The sequence below is a fragment of the Acanthisitta chloris genome, unplaced genomic scaffold (assembly GCF_000695815.1).
Source record: "Acanthisitta chloris isolate BGI_N310 unplaced genomic scaffold, ASM69581v1 scaffold1552, whole genome shotgun sequence".
NCBI classification, from domain to species: domain Eukaryota; kingdom Metazoa; phylum Chordata; class Aves; order Passeriformes; family Acanthisittidae; genus Acanthisitta; species Acanthisitta chloris.
In genome coordinates this window covers 30,112-45,961 of record NW_008661950.1, presented here as the reverse complement: position 1 = coordinate 45,961, position 15,850 = coordinate 30,112, and the positions used below count along the sequence as shown (strand labels likewise).

General features: G+C 39.8%; 1 protein-coding gene across 1 annotated transcript in view; it reads right to left on the bottom strand.

Moving 5' to 3' along the window:
• Positions 1-1,384: 1,384 nt before the first annotated feature.
• Positions 1,385-15,850, bottom strand: part of SLK (STE20-like kinase) — a gene marked incomplete at its 5' end in the record, with an annotated part of 24,420 nt that continues 9,954 nt past the window's right edge. Inside the window, 11 exons of the mRNA XM_009070383.1 lie at positions 1,385-1,531; positions 2,121-2,234; positions 3,741-3,866; positions 4,986-5,174; positions 6,126-6,250; positions 6,509-6,638; positions 9,828-9,920; positions 11,919-12,098; positions 12,373-12,496; positions 12,769-12,899; positions 14,207-15,625. Coding sequence (XP_009068631.1) covers positions 1,385-1,531; positions 2,121-2,234; positions 3,741-3,866; positions 4,986-5,174; positions 6,126-6,250; positions 6,509-6,638; positions 9,828-9,920; positions 11,919-12,098; positions 12,373-12,496; positions 12,769-12,899; positions 14,207-15,625 — 2,778 coding nt within the window. The remainder of the gene's footprint in view (positions 1,532-2,120; positions 2,235-3,740; positions 3,867-4,985; positions 5,175-6,125; positions 6,251-6,508; positions 6,639-9,827; positions 9,921-11,918; positions 12,099-12,372; positions 12,497-12,768; positions 12,900-14,206; positions 15,626-15,850) is intronic.

The following is a 15,850-nucleotide window of genomic DNA, read 5'->3' as shown; positions in this document are numbered from 1 at the left end:
TAACCACCAAAGGGAGTGCAGCAAAAGTGACCTAATCCAGCTGTATCTCCCTATCAGCTACAGGAGAAATATTTCAGCTTTTCCACTGCAAATCAGTCAGGTAAATAACTTATTGTACATCTATGAACTCCAAAAATAAAACCTGCCTATGTTAGTAGGTGGCAACACAAGAGCAGAACACTCAGCTTCATAAAGTAGCTTGTCTATATATTTAACTTAAATCTTTCTATAAAATAAAATGACTAAAAGAAAAAAGAAAAAAAAAATCGAATCTAACACTTGTAATGAAACCAGATTTTAGCCAAGGTTATTTATAAATATGACCACCCACCTCCATGTTTCTGATGGAGTTCAAACAAACAGGCTTTGGTAAGAACAGGACAGTGGCTCTGCCCAGTCCAGGTACAGCTAGAGACACCACGTGCACTTCGCACGACGCTTCCTAAAAAATACATTCTACAGTTTTTCAATTTGTAGAACTAACCACCTGTAATAGCTAAGGAAAATAAAACTGTGCATTTTAAAGTTAGCATTTCTTTCACCTTTACATATTTTAGTGCAAAATATTTTAGGGTGAGGATTTACAACAAAAATGGCAGTAGCAGCAAGAAATCTTCTGTTTTGTACAGTAACAACAATGCTAAGGAGTTTTGTTTTTTCAATGACAAAACCAGTATCCTGTTGCCAGGATCAGCATATCTAAGTGTTTCAGGCACTGTATTAATTAAACTAGCACCCCATTTCATCATGGAACTAATGGACAAAACATGTCATGGAGATCAGCTCAGTTTAATTTATGCCAGAGGTTTCTTTTGAAAGAAGTTGCAAAGGCTTTTGTTTTTGCCAATTGGGTTTAAACATAGGGGTTTGTTTTTCTGATTACTGGCATGTCCTTAGTAATTAGTTTCAGTCCTTGCCATGAAGACACTGCTCGACGTTATGAAATTTTAAACCTCTCACGGCAGCTTCAATTGTGGAATTCTCTCGTGGAGAAATCTGATGCTTTAAAAAAAAAAACCAACCCACAGTAGCAGAACTAATATTACACCGTTTAAATGTTCACATGAGAAACCATTTTTTTGTGGTGAGAAAGAGCATAATGAATATTTCAGGCTGAAAGTCAAAACCATAGGTAACATATTTTTAGAGACCAAGATAAAAAGCTCACTTAGTCTTGAAACATCTGAGGGACGTAACAATACCACCACACACCAACACCTGGTTCATCTCTTCCCTTCAGAGAAGCAAAGAAACTGCTCCTGACACTGATTGTCTCCACTGAAAACAAAGCATGAGGTCCTCTGATGTATGGTGCAGGTAAGTCAGGTTAGACAGTAAGGATGGAGAATTCCAAATATGAAAAAACCTACAGCAGTTCCCAGAGTTAGGAGCCAGTGGAGTGAAGGCTGGGGATTGGATAGAATTTGGAAATGCGGCTTTGCGTTGAAGGATTAAGGCATTCAGATTCTCCAGTCATTTTGAAGAAAACTTCCTGTTCCTGTAGTTTTCTGGCAAATTCTTCTTCCAGCGTCTAAAACCAAAATCAGATTGTCACAGGATTAACAAGGCAAAGTACAAGAAACCCATTATTCTGCCAACACATTGTCTGGTGTAACACTGTAGCTTCAAACACCATCGCCAAGAAAAGTCACCCAGTCATCATAACATTGCAAGACGACTAGGACACAGCCAAGGACATCACCTGCCTGCAGGATATTCTCTGAACTATGTGAAAATCTATTACTTTCATTATAAAATATAATCTAATCCCCAACACCAACCTTCACCACCCTCTACCTGCTACAGAGCACTCAGTTTTGTAGTAACCTACTGGCTCCAGAAATAAATTCCCAACCCCGGGTTTATTTCCAGCCAAGTTTTGCATGAAAGCGCACACACACGTGCTGCAGGAGGGAGCCCTGCAAGGGGCTGCTAACACACAGCCTGTTTGGTTGCACCTGCCCTTTGCTCAGCTTTGGCATTTGCTGAACATCTTTTCCTATTCAGTGCAGTGCTCTGTACAGCAGCTTCATTCTCCTCCTCTGCAATTCTCTGCACAGTCTGTTTTTGCTAGACCAAGCCCTTGACAATTTCCTGATTCACAAACTGCTCTGATTTACCTTTTTTCTCGGCCTTAATTTCTCTCTCCATTCCTTCAGTTCTTGGCTGTGCTCTTCATCCAGCTCTTTTAGCTTCTGTGTCTCGTGCTCAACCAGTAGATGGCATTTTTCATTCTTAAAACAAGATAAACATAATCCTTATGTAAAACTAATTCAGATTAAGCAACTCAACATTTGTACAGTGACATATGTTGTCCTAATTCTTTTTAATTAGCTTATTCTGTGTAAATAGTGACGTGAATAATTACAAGATAAAAGTATGTTACCAGGCTGCATTATCAAAAGCTGATCTTTCCATCAGAGCCAATTGAGATAAGAAACACTCGTAAATCCAAACACACTGCTGAGGATCATTAAGGCAGCAGCTGACAGTGTTACTCAAAACTGTTTCACTGCCTAATAATGCTCTTCAAGGTCACATGGCATTTCTACTTTGCTTTCTAAAGACATCTGTATAATTTATTAAAATCAGTCACATTAAAAAGGAGGCTGTTTTTTGGATATATTTCAACTCTCGGTGCCAAGAGCTGAGACAAACAAATGGGTCTTAGAGAAAAGAGAAATGTGGATGCATGAGCAGCCTCAGAACCTCTCTATGGGAAGGATAACCAAACCACACCTCGGCTTCACGTTCCTCTCAGTAAGGTATCTTACCCAGGCATCTGCCTCATTTTCAGAGGACTTTTGGAGCATGGCAAGAAAAGGATCAAGTACTTGGCTACATTGAATCTTTGTTTTTTTAAGAGCAGTTGACAACGGCTACGTTTCCAGTCCCAAATGGGTCTGATGCAGACTAGAGAACCACAGAACAAAGATGACAGCAGTTGGCTAGACCTGAGTGGAGCAAGGAGCCAATTTTCCTTGTGAAGCTCAGAGTAGCTCTAATCTGCTCAATTTTACTGGAGCTGAAACTCTCACAAGACTCCCACGGTACTTGGGGATTTACTGGGGCATATTAGTGGCACAGCCAGGGGCTGTTTAGCAGCTGTAAAAAGCTTCACTGGTCGTTGCATGATTTCTCTAAGCAAAGGTTATCAGCAAGTGATCATTTAATGCTGTAAAATTTGTGTCCCTGAAACTGGGAAATGCTGATTTTATAAAAAGGAAACCTGGCTCTGGCATACAGCAGCAACTTCTATAAAATGCATACCAAGAGAGACAAACCAGAGTTCCTTATCAGAAGAAAACTCCTTCTAAGTACCTTGCAGAAGCTCATGTACAAGCAGCAGCATTTGTAAAACCCTCCTCATTCACATATTGCTGCAAACATCTTACAGCTAATGCCTGGTGCTGCTACCTCTGTTCTGCGTAATGACATTTCCGTAAAATCAGGTTAAAAGGAAATGTTGCCTACAGAAAATAGCTCTGGGAACTTGGCAGATATTCCAGAACTGATCATCTGCTGCTGGCTCATGCTCTTCTTGCATTTAAAATGACTTCTCATTAACTGATGTAAGCACATGAACCTGGTTAAGCAGCATCCTGCAGGCCTTTGCAAGCAAAGGTGAAAAAAACCTACACTGAGCAGTAAAATGAAGGAAAAGATGCTTCTGCTTTCCCTGCACCCCTTATGAACCCTGGTCTTCCCACTGAATGCTCATTTAATATCCTCTTTTTAACCTGTAGCTGATGCAGTTCTCTGATGTTTGCCTCACACTGCAGCTGGAGGTCGCGCATTTGGTTCTCGTGTTTCTGATGCTGAGCCAGGCGCTCGTTCTTCTGCCTCTTTTCTTCCTGAACAGCAAACTAAAATTGAAAATAAACAGACCATTTCTATTGTGCCTCTGAACACAACAGTTTACATGAGACAAAGAACTGCATGTGACAGAGTGAACACATGCTGAGAAGAATGGGTTTAGAAGATTTATGCAGTAATTTTCTTCCTTCTTTCTTTTTTAAAATTCTTACAAAGGGAGTGCCCTCATATTCCATTTCTCTGCACTCTGATTTTTCCTAAAAACGCAGCACATTTCACTTCCAGACTCCTGAAATTATTCCCCTCAGAAGCTAAGTGACAGCAGTGGCTGCAAGCGTTGGCCAAGGCTGGTGGTTCACAGCCACAGGAGACCGTATTTTCCAGATTTTTCATCCTTCCAGTGTTTGCCATATGAAACCATGATTTGGGACTTTGGTGCATCAGTAGAAAGCAAACCTCTCAACCTTTTCACAGCATTCCCTTTTAAAGAGTGAGTGAATACCTACAGTTTTAATTCAAAAGCTTGCAAAAATCAAGCATCCTGAAAAATATTTCACAGAACGGTTGAGGTTGGAATGGACCAGCAAAGATCAATCTCCCTACTCGAGGCAGGGTCACCAGGAGCAGGCTGCACAGGACCGTGTCCAGTTGGGTTCTGAGCATCTCTATAACCTCTCTGGGCAACCTGTTCGTGTCTGACCATCCTCACGCTAAAAAAGTGTTTTCTTATGTTTAAATTGGATTTTCTGTATTTCAGTTGTGCCTGTTGCCTCTCACCCTGTCACTGGGCACCACTGACGAGAGTCTGGCTCCACCTTCTTTGCTCCCTCCATTGGGTACTTATACACATGATAAGACTCTCCTGAGCCTACTCTCCTACAGGCTGAAGCATCCCAGGTATCCCAGGTGATGTGTAACAAGATCCATGAGTCCCGGGGTCATCTTCAAGTCCCTTTTGCAGGACTTGCTCCAATAAATCCATGTCAGTCCCGTATTGGGCAGCCCAGGACTAGACTGGGCACTCCACAGGAGTGTCCCCAGCACAGCTGGGAAGAATGGCTTCCTCTGACCTCATCCAGTGCATCAACCCGGTTTGGTGCCATTTGTGACCTTGTGAGAGGGCGTTTAGCATTTACACTATTAAAACCAACTATTAATTCACTAATTACCTGCTTAATTTTTTCACGATCTTGGTCTGGAGAGGCTAATGAATTGATCCTTAAACTCTTCTTAAACATAGCCATCCGAGTCTTGGCTTCACTTCGCTGGATTTTAGGCAGCCTTGCTCTTTCCTGAGTTTGCTTGTTCTTCAACTCCTCAATAAGGCGCTGGTTGTATCTCTGCATTTGTTCTGTCTCCTAAAATGTTACCCATGTGGAAATGTTACAGAATAACCATTGTGATATACTACTTGTACCTCACTTCAATAAGCACACTGTGTGAATCAGTGACTCTGAACAGAAACCAGTGCCAGCCCACAATACCAGTGGGGAGGAGGTGGTTCTTCCACTTTGTCCAGAGAGCCCTGGCTCACGCCCAACCCCAAAGCTCTCTGATGAACGTGAATGCATGTATATTTTACCAGCAGTTGTTCAGCTCCTGAGATGCCTTTTAAGAAGTCTGTTATTCAAAAGGAGAAGCTCCTGTGTAACTGAGCTCCCAAGGCTGCAGTTGTAGAGGGTCAGTTTGCTGCTGCTGAAAGCAACAGCTAATATGGGATAAACCAGAGCAGACAGCAACAAGCCTTCATGGGAGGCTGCTCATGCTCCAGTCACCAAGGAGATCCTCTAACACCTCCCTGCTGGTTTACACTTTCAAAAACGGAACTATTTTCTTTAGTGTGTTCTATAAAAAAACAAAATGCCTTGTGGAAAATAAGGATTTTATAGGATTTAGCTATAAAGAGACAGTTGTCAGCTACTTGCCCAAAAGCTAATCCAGTTCATACTGCTCATTTAATTCCAGGACGATTTACTACTGAGTAGATTTATTTAAACACAAGTCAAAACTGGGTTTGGTGTATAAGCAGAATTTGGTATTTTCAACAGAAAAAGGTGATATTGTGGTTGGTTGGTTTTTTTTAAGAATCAAACAGGCAAAGTATTACTACTAATACTTCCACATACTAAGGTGTTCAAAGCAGAATGATTAAGATTATTCATTGCAACAGAACATATAACAGCTTCAAAATATTTGTGTGGGTCTTGTGTGTGCAAACAAAGAACTACCAGTAGAGATCATAAGACTATTTGATAAACAAGAAATTGATATTCTAATACACAAGAGAAAGTGTCAAAGTCAACACTAACTTTTTCGTGCCTCTTCAGCAGCTGGTGCCTCTGCATGAAGTACTGATCTTTGAGCTGCTGTTTGAGGAGTTGGTGTTTCTCTTGCAGATGTCGCTCCTCCAGCTCCCAGATTGCAGCTTCACGAGCTGGAAAAAAGGTGAAGGCTGGTTCAGAAAGTGCAACACCATACAGTACTTCCCAATCTACCTGCCAGAGAATGTTTAGAAGCGGCCTATGAGTGAATTTGAAGAATTTAGTGAATTTGCTAGGCCATAGCACATGTTTTTATTACAGCTCTAGATTAGCCATGAAGTTATTTGATTTCATAAAGTAAAGATAGACTATTGTTTCATTAAAACACAACACAAGTGTCTGCTTTTAAAGGACAGCCTGATGCTGGATACCTCTCATGAGCTGCTGTTTGTTGTTGAGGCAATCTCGTTCAATAGTGGCCAGTTCTGTCTTCTGCTGCTGAATAATTTTCTTCAGAGATGCATCCAGCTCTTGTTGCTGCTTTTGCACAAACTCCTGCTCCTGGTAAGAACCAATAGAAGTAAGTTAAATTGTGTTCTTGTAACCAAATTACATTTTAATGAAATTCCAGTTCTCTCAGCATTAGCTATATATGAAAACAAATGCATCTAGGAAAACTTGAGCTAGCTACCTTGGCTATCAAAGTAACCAACTTTTGTTTTTTCTGTGTACAGAGTAGGTAAGAGCATATCTAATGTTTAAATAACACCTTCAGAAATAAGACCAAAGGCAACAAAGTAGCCAGCAATCTGCAATTCATTCCATCTCTTGTCTCTTCTCAGAACAAGTTGTAGGTTCAGAGCTAGCAAAGACAAGTACTCAATACAAAGTTGATCTCATTCTATCAAGTGTAAGAAAATAAAAGTAGCATGGTTATTTTGCTTTGGGTGATTAGTTAAAGCTTATTTGTTTACATAGTTGGGTTTCAGATTTGTGTGGTTCATCCCACCCTGAGGGCAGAGGCATTGAGGCTGGGAGTTCTGCAGGACCATTGTGCAGACACCCCATGGTTCTGCAGGACTCTAAGTCTGTCACACCTGAGCTGAGCTGGCTCCTCACTAAGTGATTTACCACCTGCCTGATGCAGTTCCCATATCATCTGCATCTCCCATTATCCAGGTGTATCACTGTTGCATTCCATGATGGAAAGCAGGCAGCAGTAAGAATCCCCCTCCCATGCCCCAAGACCACAGTTGCCTTTCTTCTCCATGACCATTAAAAACTGCCTCTACAGCATGCAAGCATGCACACACACACTCTCCTGAAGAGCAAGAAATTAAATCAGATACTTCCATCATGCTATCAATGCCAAAAGAAAGGAAGATGGCAGGGTCCTGTCAGAGCCAGGTGGGCTGCTGAAGCACCTGCTGTTCTGCATAACAAAGCACTGCTAAAGATGGTCTATTTGAAGGGAGATAGGAAAACAGTACTGGGCTGCAGATGATCAATGGAAGAGTGTCCTGAGCTATGTATTCTTGTTTTACTGAACCCATGCTACTTGCTAAAAGAGCTGCCAGATGGAATTAAATGTTCATTGAAAGTATTTTTTATTATGACCAGAAGAATCCTGGTTTTCATCTTCACATAAAGTTATTAATAGATGAGGTTTCATCTCTCCCCGTTACACTGAGACAGGTAACACAAAATCAGAGATGAAGTTAGTGGGCAGTGACAGACCTGAGGGTGCAAATAGAACTGGAAGGTGATGTCTGTAAACGAAGTCAGACATACCAAATCAAACACATGGACTGATGAAATATACTGTTCTCTTTCCAGATGAAAAGGATAAGACAACTACAAGTTTATTATTCTGAGGGTGCAGACATAATTAACGAGGTGTTTAATTTGCTGGGAGTTTTTTGATTTGGAGGGAGTGGGGGAAAGCTGTTCTAGTGTAGTCATGGTCAAAAAGTGATTATGCTTATGATTATTGCTTTATGCAATAATTTAAATATCACTGCTGCTTTCTCTCTGTGGTAAACATTACCAAGTTCTGTGATTGCTAGCACCATAAGTTAACCAAGGCAAGCTCAGGAAACACTCTGGCCTTTTCACTTCCCACATCTACTCAAGCATCACATAAAATAAGGGTCACTGTACTGAAGAATGTCTTGGATGGTTAAAAGCAAGACAGTGCAAGGCAGTCCAGCTTTTTCAATCTACACTTGATTTTGCTGAATAAGTACCTTAAAACAAACTCAGATTCAAAACACAAGGTTTCACAGCACACACAGCATACAAGTCACACGATGTCTCTCACATGTGCTGAACAAATAATAAACACCAGAGGACAGTGTCATACTGCATGCGTGCGACTTCAGTGTCTTGCCCAGAGTAAATAACTAGTGGCATTTTGATCTCTTGACCTTGAATGGTGCATAATTACATAATAAATTTGTGCTAAGCACTTTGGGGACAGCAGTGACATTGATCAGCACATATGAGCAGAAGGAGAAGAGAGAACACACATCTGGAAAATTAGGGAAATAAAACTTCCGTTGTTCGCATTTTTAGACTTACATCCTGCATTTGTGCGTTGAAAAGTGTACATGAAGACAACTGAAAAGACTGAATCATAACCTGGGCAACGCCCTGTGGGACACAATGTACCTCCTATGTCATAACATAATGAAATACATTTCTGTTCTTAAAAATGGAAGAAACGAGGTCTGCTGCATGTTAGCAATGTACATTTAAAATGTCAAGGTTAATCACACAAGTAGTTGCTGTCAGAAGTCCTAGATATTCTAAAACTAGACATCTGCACCTTGTCTGGTACTTAGCATTCTGAGTAAGGCTAATTCACATTTAAAATTGTCTCTTTTACCTCTCTTCAACAAACCGAAACCAGCAAAGGAAATAAACCAAGTCACTACAAACACTATGAAAAAGTAGGTTTATGTTTCTTTTAAAACTTTAAACACAGGTATCTCTGGTAAGGGAAGAGCACTGCAAATCAATCACATTCTATCCTGGCAAATCCCCTCCTGAATTAGACACATAATCGCATAAAGGTTGCTATTATTTTCTACTAGGTCACACACATTTAATCTTTAAGTTACTCCATCCAAACCTGCTCTGCTGTGGTTCAGACTCACTTTGTACAAGCTGTGGCCATCACAAAGCCAGTATTTTTCTAAAATACTATCCCTCTTTCTAGCTGGGTCATGTGAAAGGAGCAAGTCTCAAGGCATGAAAATCATAGATGAGGTCTTGTAAAGTTTTCACACACCTACACTTTGACATTTAAATAACATTTTGCCTAATCTGTTCTGCCTCTATAAACAAGATGCCTCATGATTACATATTGTAGACATTTTCTTCCCCTGCACTTGTATTGTTCAGAACTTACTTCTGACTGTAACCTTTATAATTTGATGGACCTGTGGGGTACTTACGACTCATAAAAGCACTGTAAATAAATTCGCCTTAGGAAAATACCATCCTTTTTTGGTACAGCACACAAAATATTCCACTTAACATCACAAACCTGGGAACTGCTGTTCCTACATTTCTACCCAGTCTAGTCTATGAGATGTGATATGGGAGTACTTGAAGAAGGAGAGCAGTACGTAGGGTTAGTTTGAGTTAAGTTCCATATTCACTCAACATCAACAAGAAGTGAAATCGTCAAGCTGTGTGAACACTGCTGCCTTTGGTATTTTAGTAGCTTGAAGCTGCCGTTGTTACCTGAGCATGCTGGCTTTGTGCAAGCTCCTCTTTCTTGCGTTTCATGAGCTCTTTTCTCAGCTCTTTTGGTGCTTTCTCCACTTCACATAAAACCTACAGTGTATATAAGCATGCAGAAGGTGGCAAAAAGAACACTTTTTCTCCACAGCAAGCATTACTGTGAACATAGGGACATGCAAGTCAAGCACTAGAGGTACTGGGAAGCATGCATTACTTCAGTGGCAGGGATGTTAGTTTAGTAAAAAGAGCTTAATGAAAAGAGAAGGAACAATAGGTGCTTTATGCATGCCAGAGCAGTGCAGGAAGGAGAGATATGCCAGCCGCTTTTTGCATGCAAATGCTGCTCAGTGCTCTCAGAAATGGCAGTGTCTCACTTGAGTTTCCATGCAGCAGCTAGAAGAGTCAATAGTTAAAGAAAACCACCACGTGCAAAAGTGGTATTTTCCTGAAGTACTGTGGCAAAAGGACTGCAGAGTATGTTTGCCTCATGGTAAAGCTGTGAAAAACGGTTGGAAGTTTAAAATAACTCCCACTGAAAACCAGCTGTTTCTGCCACTGTCTCTACCATGAATTTGCAAGATGCCATTATTAGCATCTCCAACCGTAAATGGTATCTACACAGGTTATGTCTTTGAAATAATGAAACAAGCAAAAACAATATGAATTGGTTACAAGTGTTTGGTTCTGAGGAATTTAAAGCAAAACCCACCAATAACTAAGAATGTTTTCTAGAAACTTTTCATGACACGTATGCTGGGATGGAACGTGTTTCAGTCCAAGGTGAATTAGACTAGATTAGCAGAAAGATTCTAAATATAACCTGGCTAAATCAACTTGACTAGTAATCTGTTAATTTGCTGATGTGTTTTACTTGCTTTTAAGAATTATAAAAATCTAGCATTGCACACTCTAATGTAGCATGGATGGTTTCAGAGCACCAGCTGCATTTTCCTTCAAACTGTACATCGCCTTTTTAAGCTTTAAACACAAAACTATGCACCCAAAGACAAATGCCTGTTTGTTTAATAGTGGAAGCATCGTGAGAAAACAGAGTCCAAATCACCACATGCTATTCCTGTTTCCATGAAAGAACTGCTTTTAGCTCAGAGCAATACATAAAATTCTCCCCGCTTTCCCATGTAGGACCCAATCACCAGTAGACAGAGAGAGACTCAAAAATGCAAGAGGTACCACAAAAGAAGAAAAATTGTTATTTACATATCAGCATATGGTTCAAACTGAATACAACTTATTTTTTTATGCAGTTTTGTGCTACAAGATCAATCTATGCAAAAGCACAGCCAGTACAGCTTTCTAATGGAATCTCTGAATCTAGTAACTATTAGAGCGAACGCTAGAGCCACTTGTATACAAATGGGCGCTACACAATTGATCCAAAAATGAAATAAAACAGCTTTTAAGATGCAAAATCCATATGAAAACATAACACCTTCTCTTACTCTAATGGAAGTAAATTAATAGCACAAGGTGTTGGTGTCAAATGTCACTCATTTTGCCATAACTGTATGACATATGAAATTAACAGTACAAGACTTTAGGTTATCCAGACTTCTCTCTCCTGGCTTTCCTTGTTGAGCTAAAGAATCAAACCCATATTACTGCTGTCACTTCATATGAAAGAATTCTAAACAATAACAGCACACATTCAACAGAAATCTAACAATATATTCTAATGAAAAAGAAACATATCTGAAATTAAAGTCATTCTCAGTTACACTTTTACAAATTCTAATTTGCTAAGTTTTTCCCAGCAATAGCTGCATTTGTTTAAATCAAATCTTTTTCACAATCTTCACAAAAATACTTTTTCTTAATATTTGAGAGAAGATATTTAATTCAATACTCAGTGAAAAGTCAAGTCTTCTAACTTGGTGATGTTTGAGATTAAGCCAATACCTCAAGCTGCCTGCTAGCTGTTTGTATTTCACTTTAGGCAGTAAAACAAACCAAACAATACTGACTGCTAGTAACACTTCCACCACACGAGGTTGACAAGGCTTCTGGGCCACCTAATCTCAACTGTTTGCTATGCTTGCGCCCCTTATTTTCTACATTATCATCATCTCTTACCTCTTTTTTTTTGTTTTTCAGCACATTCTGGAATTTGGACAATTCCTTCTCCTGCTCTGCTTTGATGCGTTTGGCCTCATCCCGTAGGCGATTCGTGTGCTCCTGTTCCAGGCGCTCGATCGTCTGCTTCTGCTGCTTTTCTAGATTCTCTATTTCTTGATCATACTGTCGCTTTTTACTCTGTGAAAATAATTTGGCACCTTTTTTTAGAAAACTCAGTTCTCTTCAGTGCAGCGCTGTGCCACAGCACGGAATGGCTGTGATGAAGTGCTCTGGTGGGCAAGTTCCAGCACACAAGCCGAGCATCCCGCAAAGGAAAATGTTGCCTTTTATTAACAGGGATGAAGACTGAGCTACAGTCATCATAAAAGGAAACACCTGATTGCTGCTAGCAGCATTCTGCCTACGCCATCAAGATGTCATATTTTAAGAGCACCAAAATCCAGAAACTCACTGTCATTTCCTGTTCAAAACGTCTGTACATCTGTTCTCGCTGTTGCAAAAGCTTATTACTGAGCTGCTGTTGGGCTCTCTGCTCCTCTTTCTGCAGAAGTCTTAGCTCTCTCAGCTCTTGACGCCTAGTAAGGAAAAAGAACACTTAATATTGATCAGAAAACAACAGTGGAAAATTACAAAGGACAAAAAAGAGCATCTACAACTTAGGTCCACTAAAGCTAGCTTTGAGTTGATTGTTTTACTAAGAAACACTTTACGCTCCTTTCTAAGAAAAACAATAATGTAAATTAATCCCCAAATATTACTGAATAAGATCATTGCCCCGTTCTTTGAATAAAAAAATAAAAAAATGAGCTGCTAACCTCTCCAAAATGTTCCTTCTAGAAACACTTACCGCAGAAATCGCATTTCTTCACTTTTTGAGTCATTTTCAGTAACTATTTTTGATGTGGTTACACTCACTTCTACTCCATCGACAACAAACTTCCGAGTTTTCTTTAAAGTTTTTTTCTGTCTTCTAGTTTCCTGAATAAAGCAGTGCTAAGTTATTCTGTGCTTAAGATCTATTTCCCCCCCTTTTTTCTTAAGATCAAATTATGTCAAGTATTTCTGTGGATGCCTACTGTAATCAGGAGCTCTTCTCACCTATCAGGTGCCTCACTAATCAAGTGAGAACTTGAAAAATTCTAATAAACTGAAGGAAAACTGTGATTATTGATTATCCAAATTGCCAGAACAAAAAAAAACCCAACTGGATAAAGCCAAACCAGAACTGACACAGTTTTATTTTCAGGCCTTGAAGACAGTTGCATTTACTGTTTGCTTTTGACCATGATTTTCCCTGTCACCAGAAACAAGGTATTTAATTCTGAAAACCAGTTCTGAAACAGAATAACAATTTGCTTAGAATAACAATTTACTCACCTACTTGCTTCAGCTTTGGAAATCAACAAGCAAGTCAATTGTTTTTCTTCATATATATTAGTAAAAAATTCGTGATGACCTTGCTGACAGCTGGAGGAATCTTAGTTCTCAGAGTTGATGTTGTTTCATTACAAGAGGAGAGAGACCCCAGCTGAAACTTCCTCTCCATTGTGTCAGAGCTACTCACCCTCAACTCATGTTTAGCGCAGCTATGCCAAGCTATGACTTTTTCGTCTGGCTGGTTTTTGAGGTATTTTTTCCCCTTTAAACCCATGTTACACAGCTACTATCCCAGTATAGCTATAATCATATTAGTATAAAGATATAAGTAAGTTCAGTCTGGAATGTGCTTCCTCTGAATAAGCTCATTCATACTGGTGTAACTGCATCGACATGGAACAACCACAGGAGTTCAGTGTTTGGAATAAACAAACCTGACAGACTGTCTGCCTTAGATCTCCCAAAACTAAACAGAGACAGAAGATATAAGTGACAGGAATTCAATATAAGATTAGATGTTACAGGAGATTTGTCCTGTCAAGCAGGGATTCTGTGCAGAGCAAGGCATTGAATTAGTCTTCTTGAATATCAGCTCTGAACTTCAACCATTCACAAATCTTCACATTTAACAGTCAGACCTCTTGCTATGTGCTAATCTACATTTAAAGAAATACAATTATGCAATAAAAGAAGAAAATAATTAGCATAAAAATTAGCACAAAATCCAGACATTGTTATACTCTGCAATTTAGAATACTTTGGTTTCTATGAAGTCTTGTATGTATGTGCCATACTAGTTTCTCAACTCAATACTTCTCTTTGTTGCCTAAGTCAAACTTGGAGATAACTCTAGGGTCAAACTCACATGAGATTTTTATATAAAAAAATACATGACTGTTTACACTTACCTGTAAAGATATTGATCCCGTCTCTTTGTTTTTACTAAGGAAACTGGAAATGGACAAGTTCAAATCGATGCTGCTGTTATCAGCTGTAGAACCAGTGCCTGAATCTGCATCATTTTCCTTCAAATTCTCCGATTCTAGGTGCTGTAAAGTCTCAGTATTGCCTTGATTATCTGCTTTGACCTTCTCATTTTCTTCAGTGCTAATGCTAATACTGGGGACTGGAGTGACTTCAGAGTCATCAGCCTGTTCACTGACAGTCTCTTGAACCTTCTTCTTCATTTCATCAGAAGTAACTCCTAACTGTCCTTTGTCTATCTGAATGTTGTTCTCCTGGATATTCTCAGGTCTGCGCTCTCCTGAATTTTGGTCCATATCAGTCAGTTTATTCACCACTTGATCAGAAATATCCTCAGGCTTACTCTGTATTGCTTTCTGGTCTACGACATCTTTTCCAGAGTCTTTGATCTTTGTTTCTTCCGTGCTGCTTGTATTACTAATATCCTCATTTTCACTTTCTGCCAGTTTCTTGTCTACTTTGATCACTTTATCTTGGCTTTCTGATACAGTTTCTTCAGAGCTGATTATCTCATGTACCTGCTTAGCCTGACTTTCCACTGGCTTATCCTCCACCTCAGGTATTTTATCCCCACCAGTGATCAGTGTTTCAGCTATACCACCCATCTCCTTAATGTTGTCAATTTCATGCTTTATTAGCTCCTTTTCTTCATCAGACACTTTACCTGCAGCATTAGGTAGAGTTTCTGTAGTGGTGTCTATTATTGCCTCCTTCCGAGCTTCATCGTTATCTTCCTTTTGGTCTGTAGCTTTTTCTGCAGGGACCTTGTCCTTCTCACTTTCTGAGACATCTGTTCTGTTCTCTTTCTCTTCTTTTTCACCAGTTTCCTTAGAAATGCCTTCTTCAGTTTCTATATTGTTTTCAGCTGCAGGTGCTACTTTCAGTTTATTATCTTGTGCCTGTTCATTTGCCATGGAATTTTCTTTCTCTATTTTTAGGTTGGGTTCATTCCTTATTTCTGACTTTGCTACCACATCAGGTTCTTTCCTTCCTTTCTGGGGTTCTGTATCTTCATGTGGTTTTTCCAGGCTTTCTGTATTCTTTTCTGCTGGCACTGTTTTGCCTTGCTCATCTTCACCAGTTGGCACTGAACCGTTCTGCACTTTCTTATCACTAACTGTAGTATCACATACTTTTTCAGTTGTTTTCCTAAATTTAATGTCCTCAGATTCATCTCTAGTTGTTTTGCCATCTGGAAGTATAGTGCTGGCTTTGTCCTCAATTGCATTACTTTCTGTTTTCTCAGAAAGAGACTCCAGGACAGAAGCATTCTGTGACAGTTTATCCTCTTCAGAGCTGGCAATACTCAGGTCGGAGGACGCACGCTTCTCTGCAGGTAACTGCTAAAAAGCCAAAAGAAGAAAAATATTTAACTATTTTGTAACATAATCAAAGCACAGTTCTCTGGAAGAATACCTGAACAGAGATGAATATTGTATTCAGAGGCAGTTACATGAATTTGGTAACCTCAGGGTACTTCACTTGGTATCACCACAGCACAAGTGCCTGAGCTGCAGACAGGCTCCAAAAAGAACAGTTTCACAGGAACCCTGTGCCATCTCTCATAA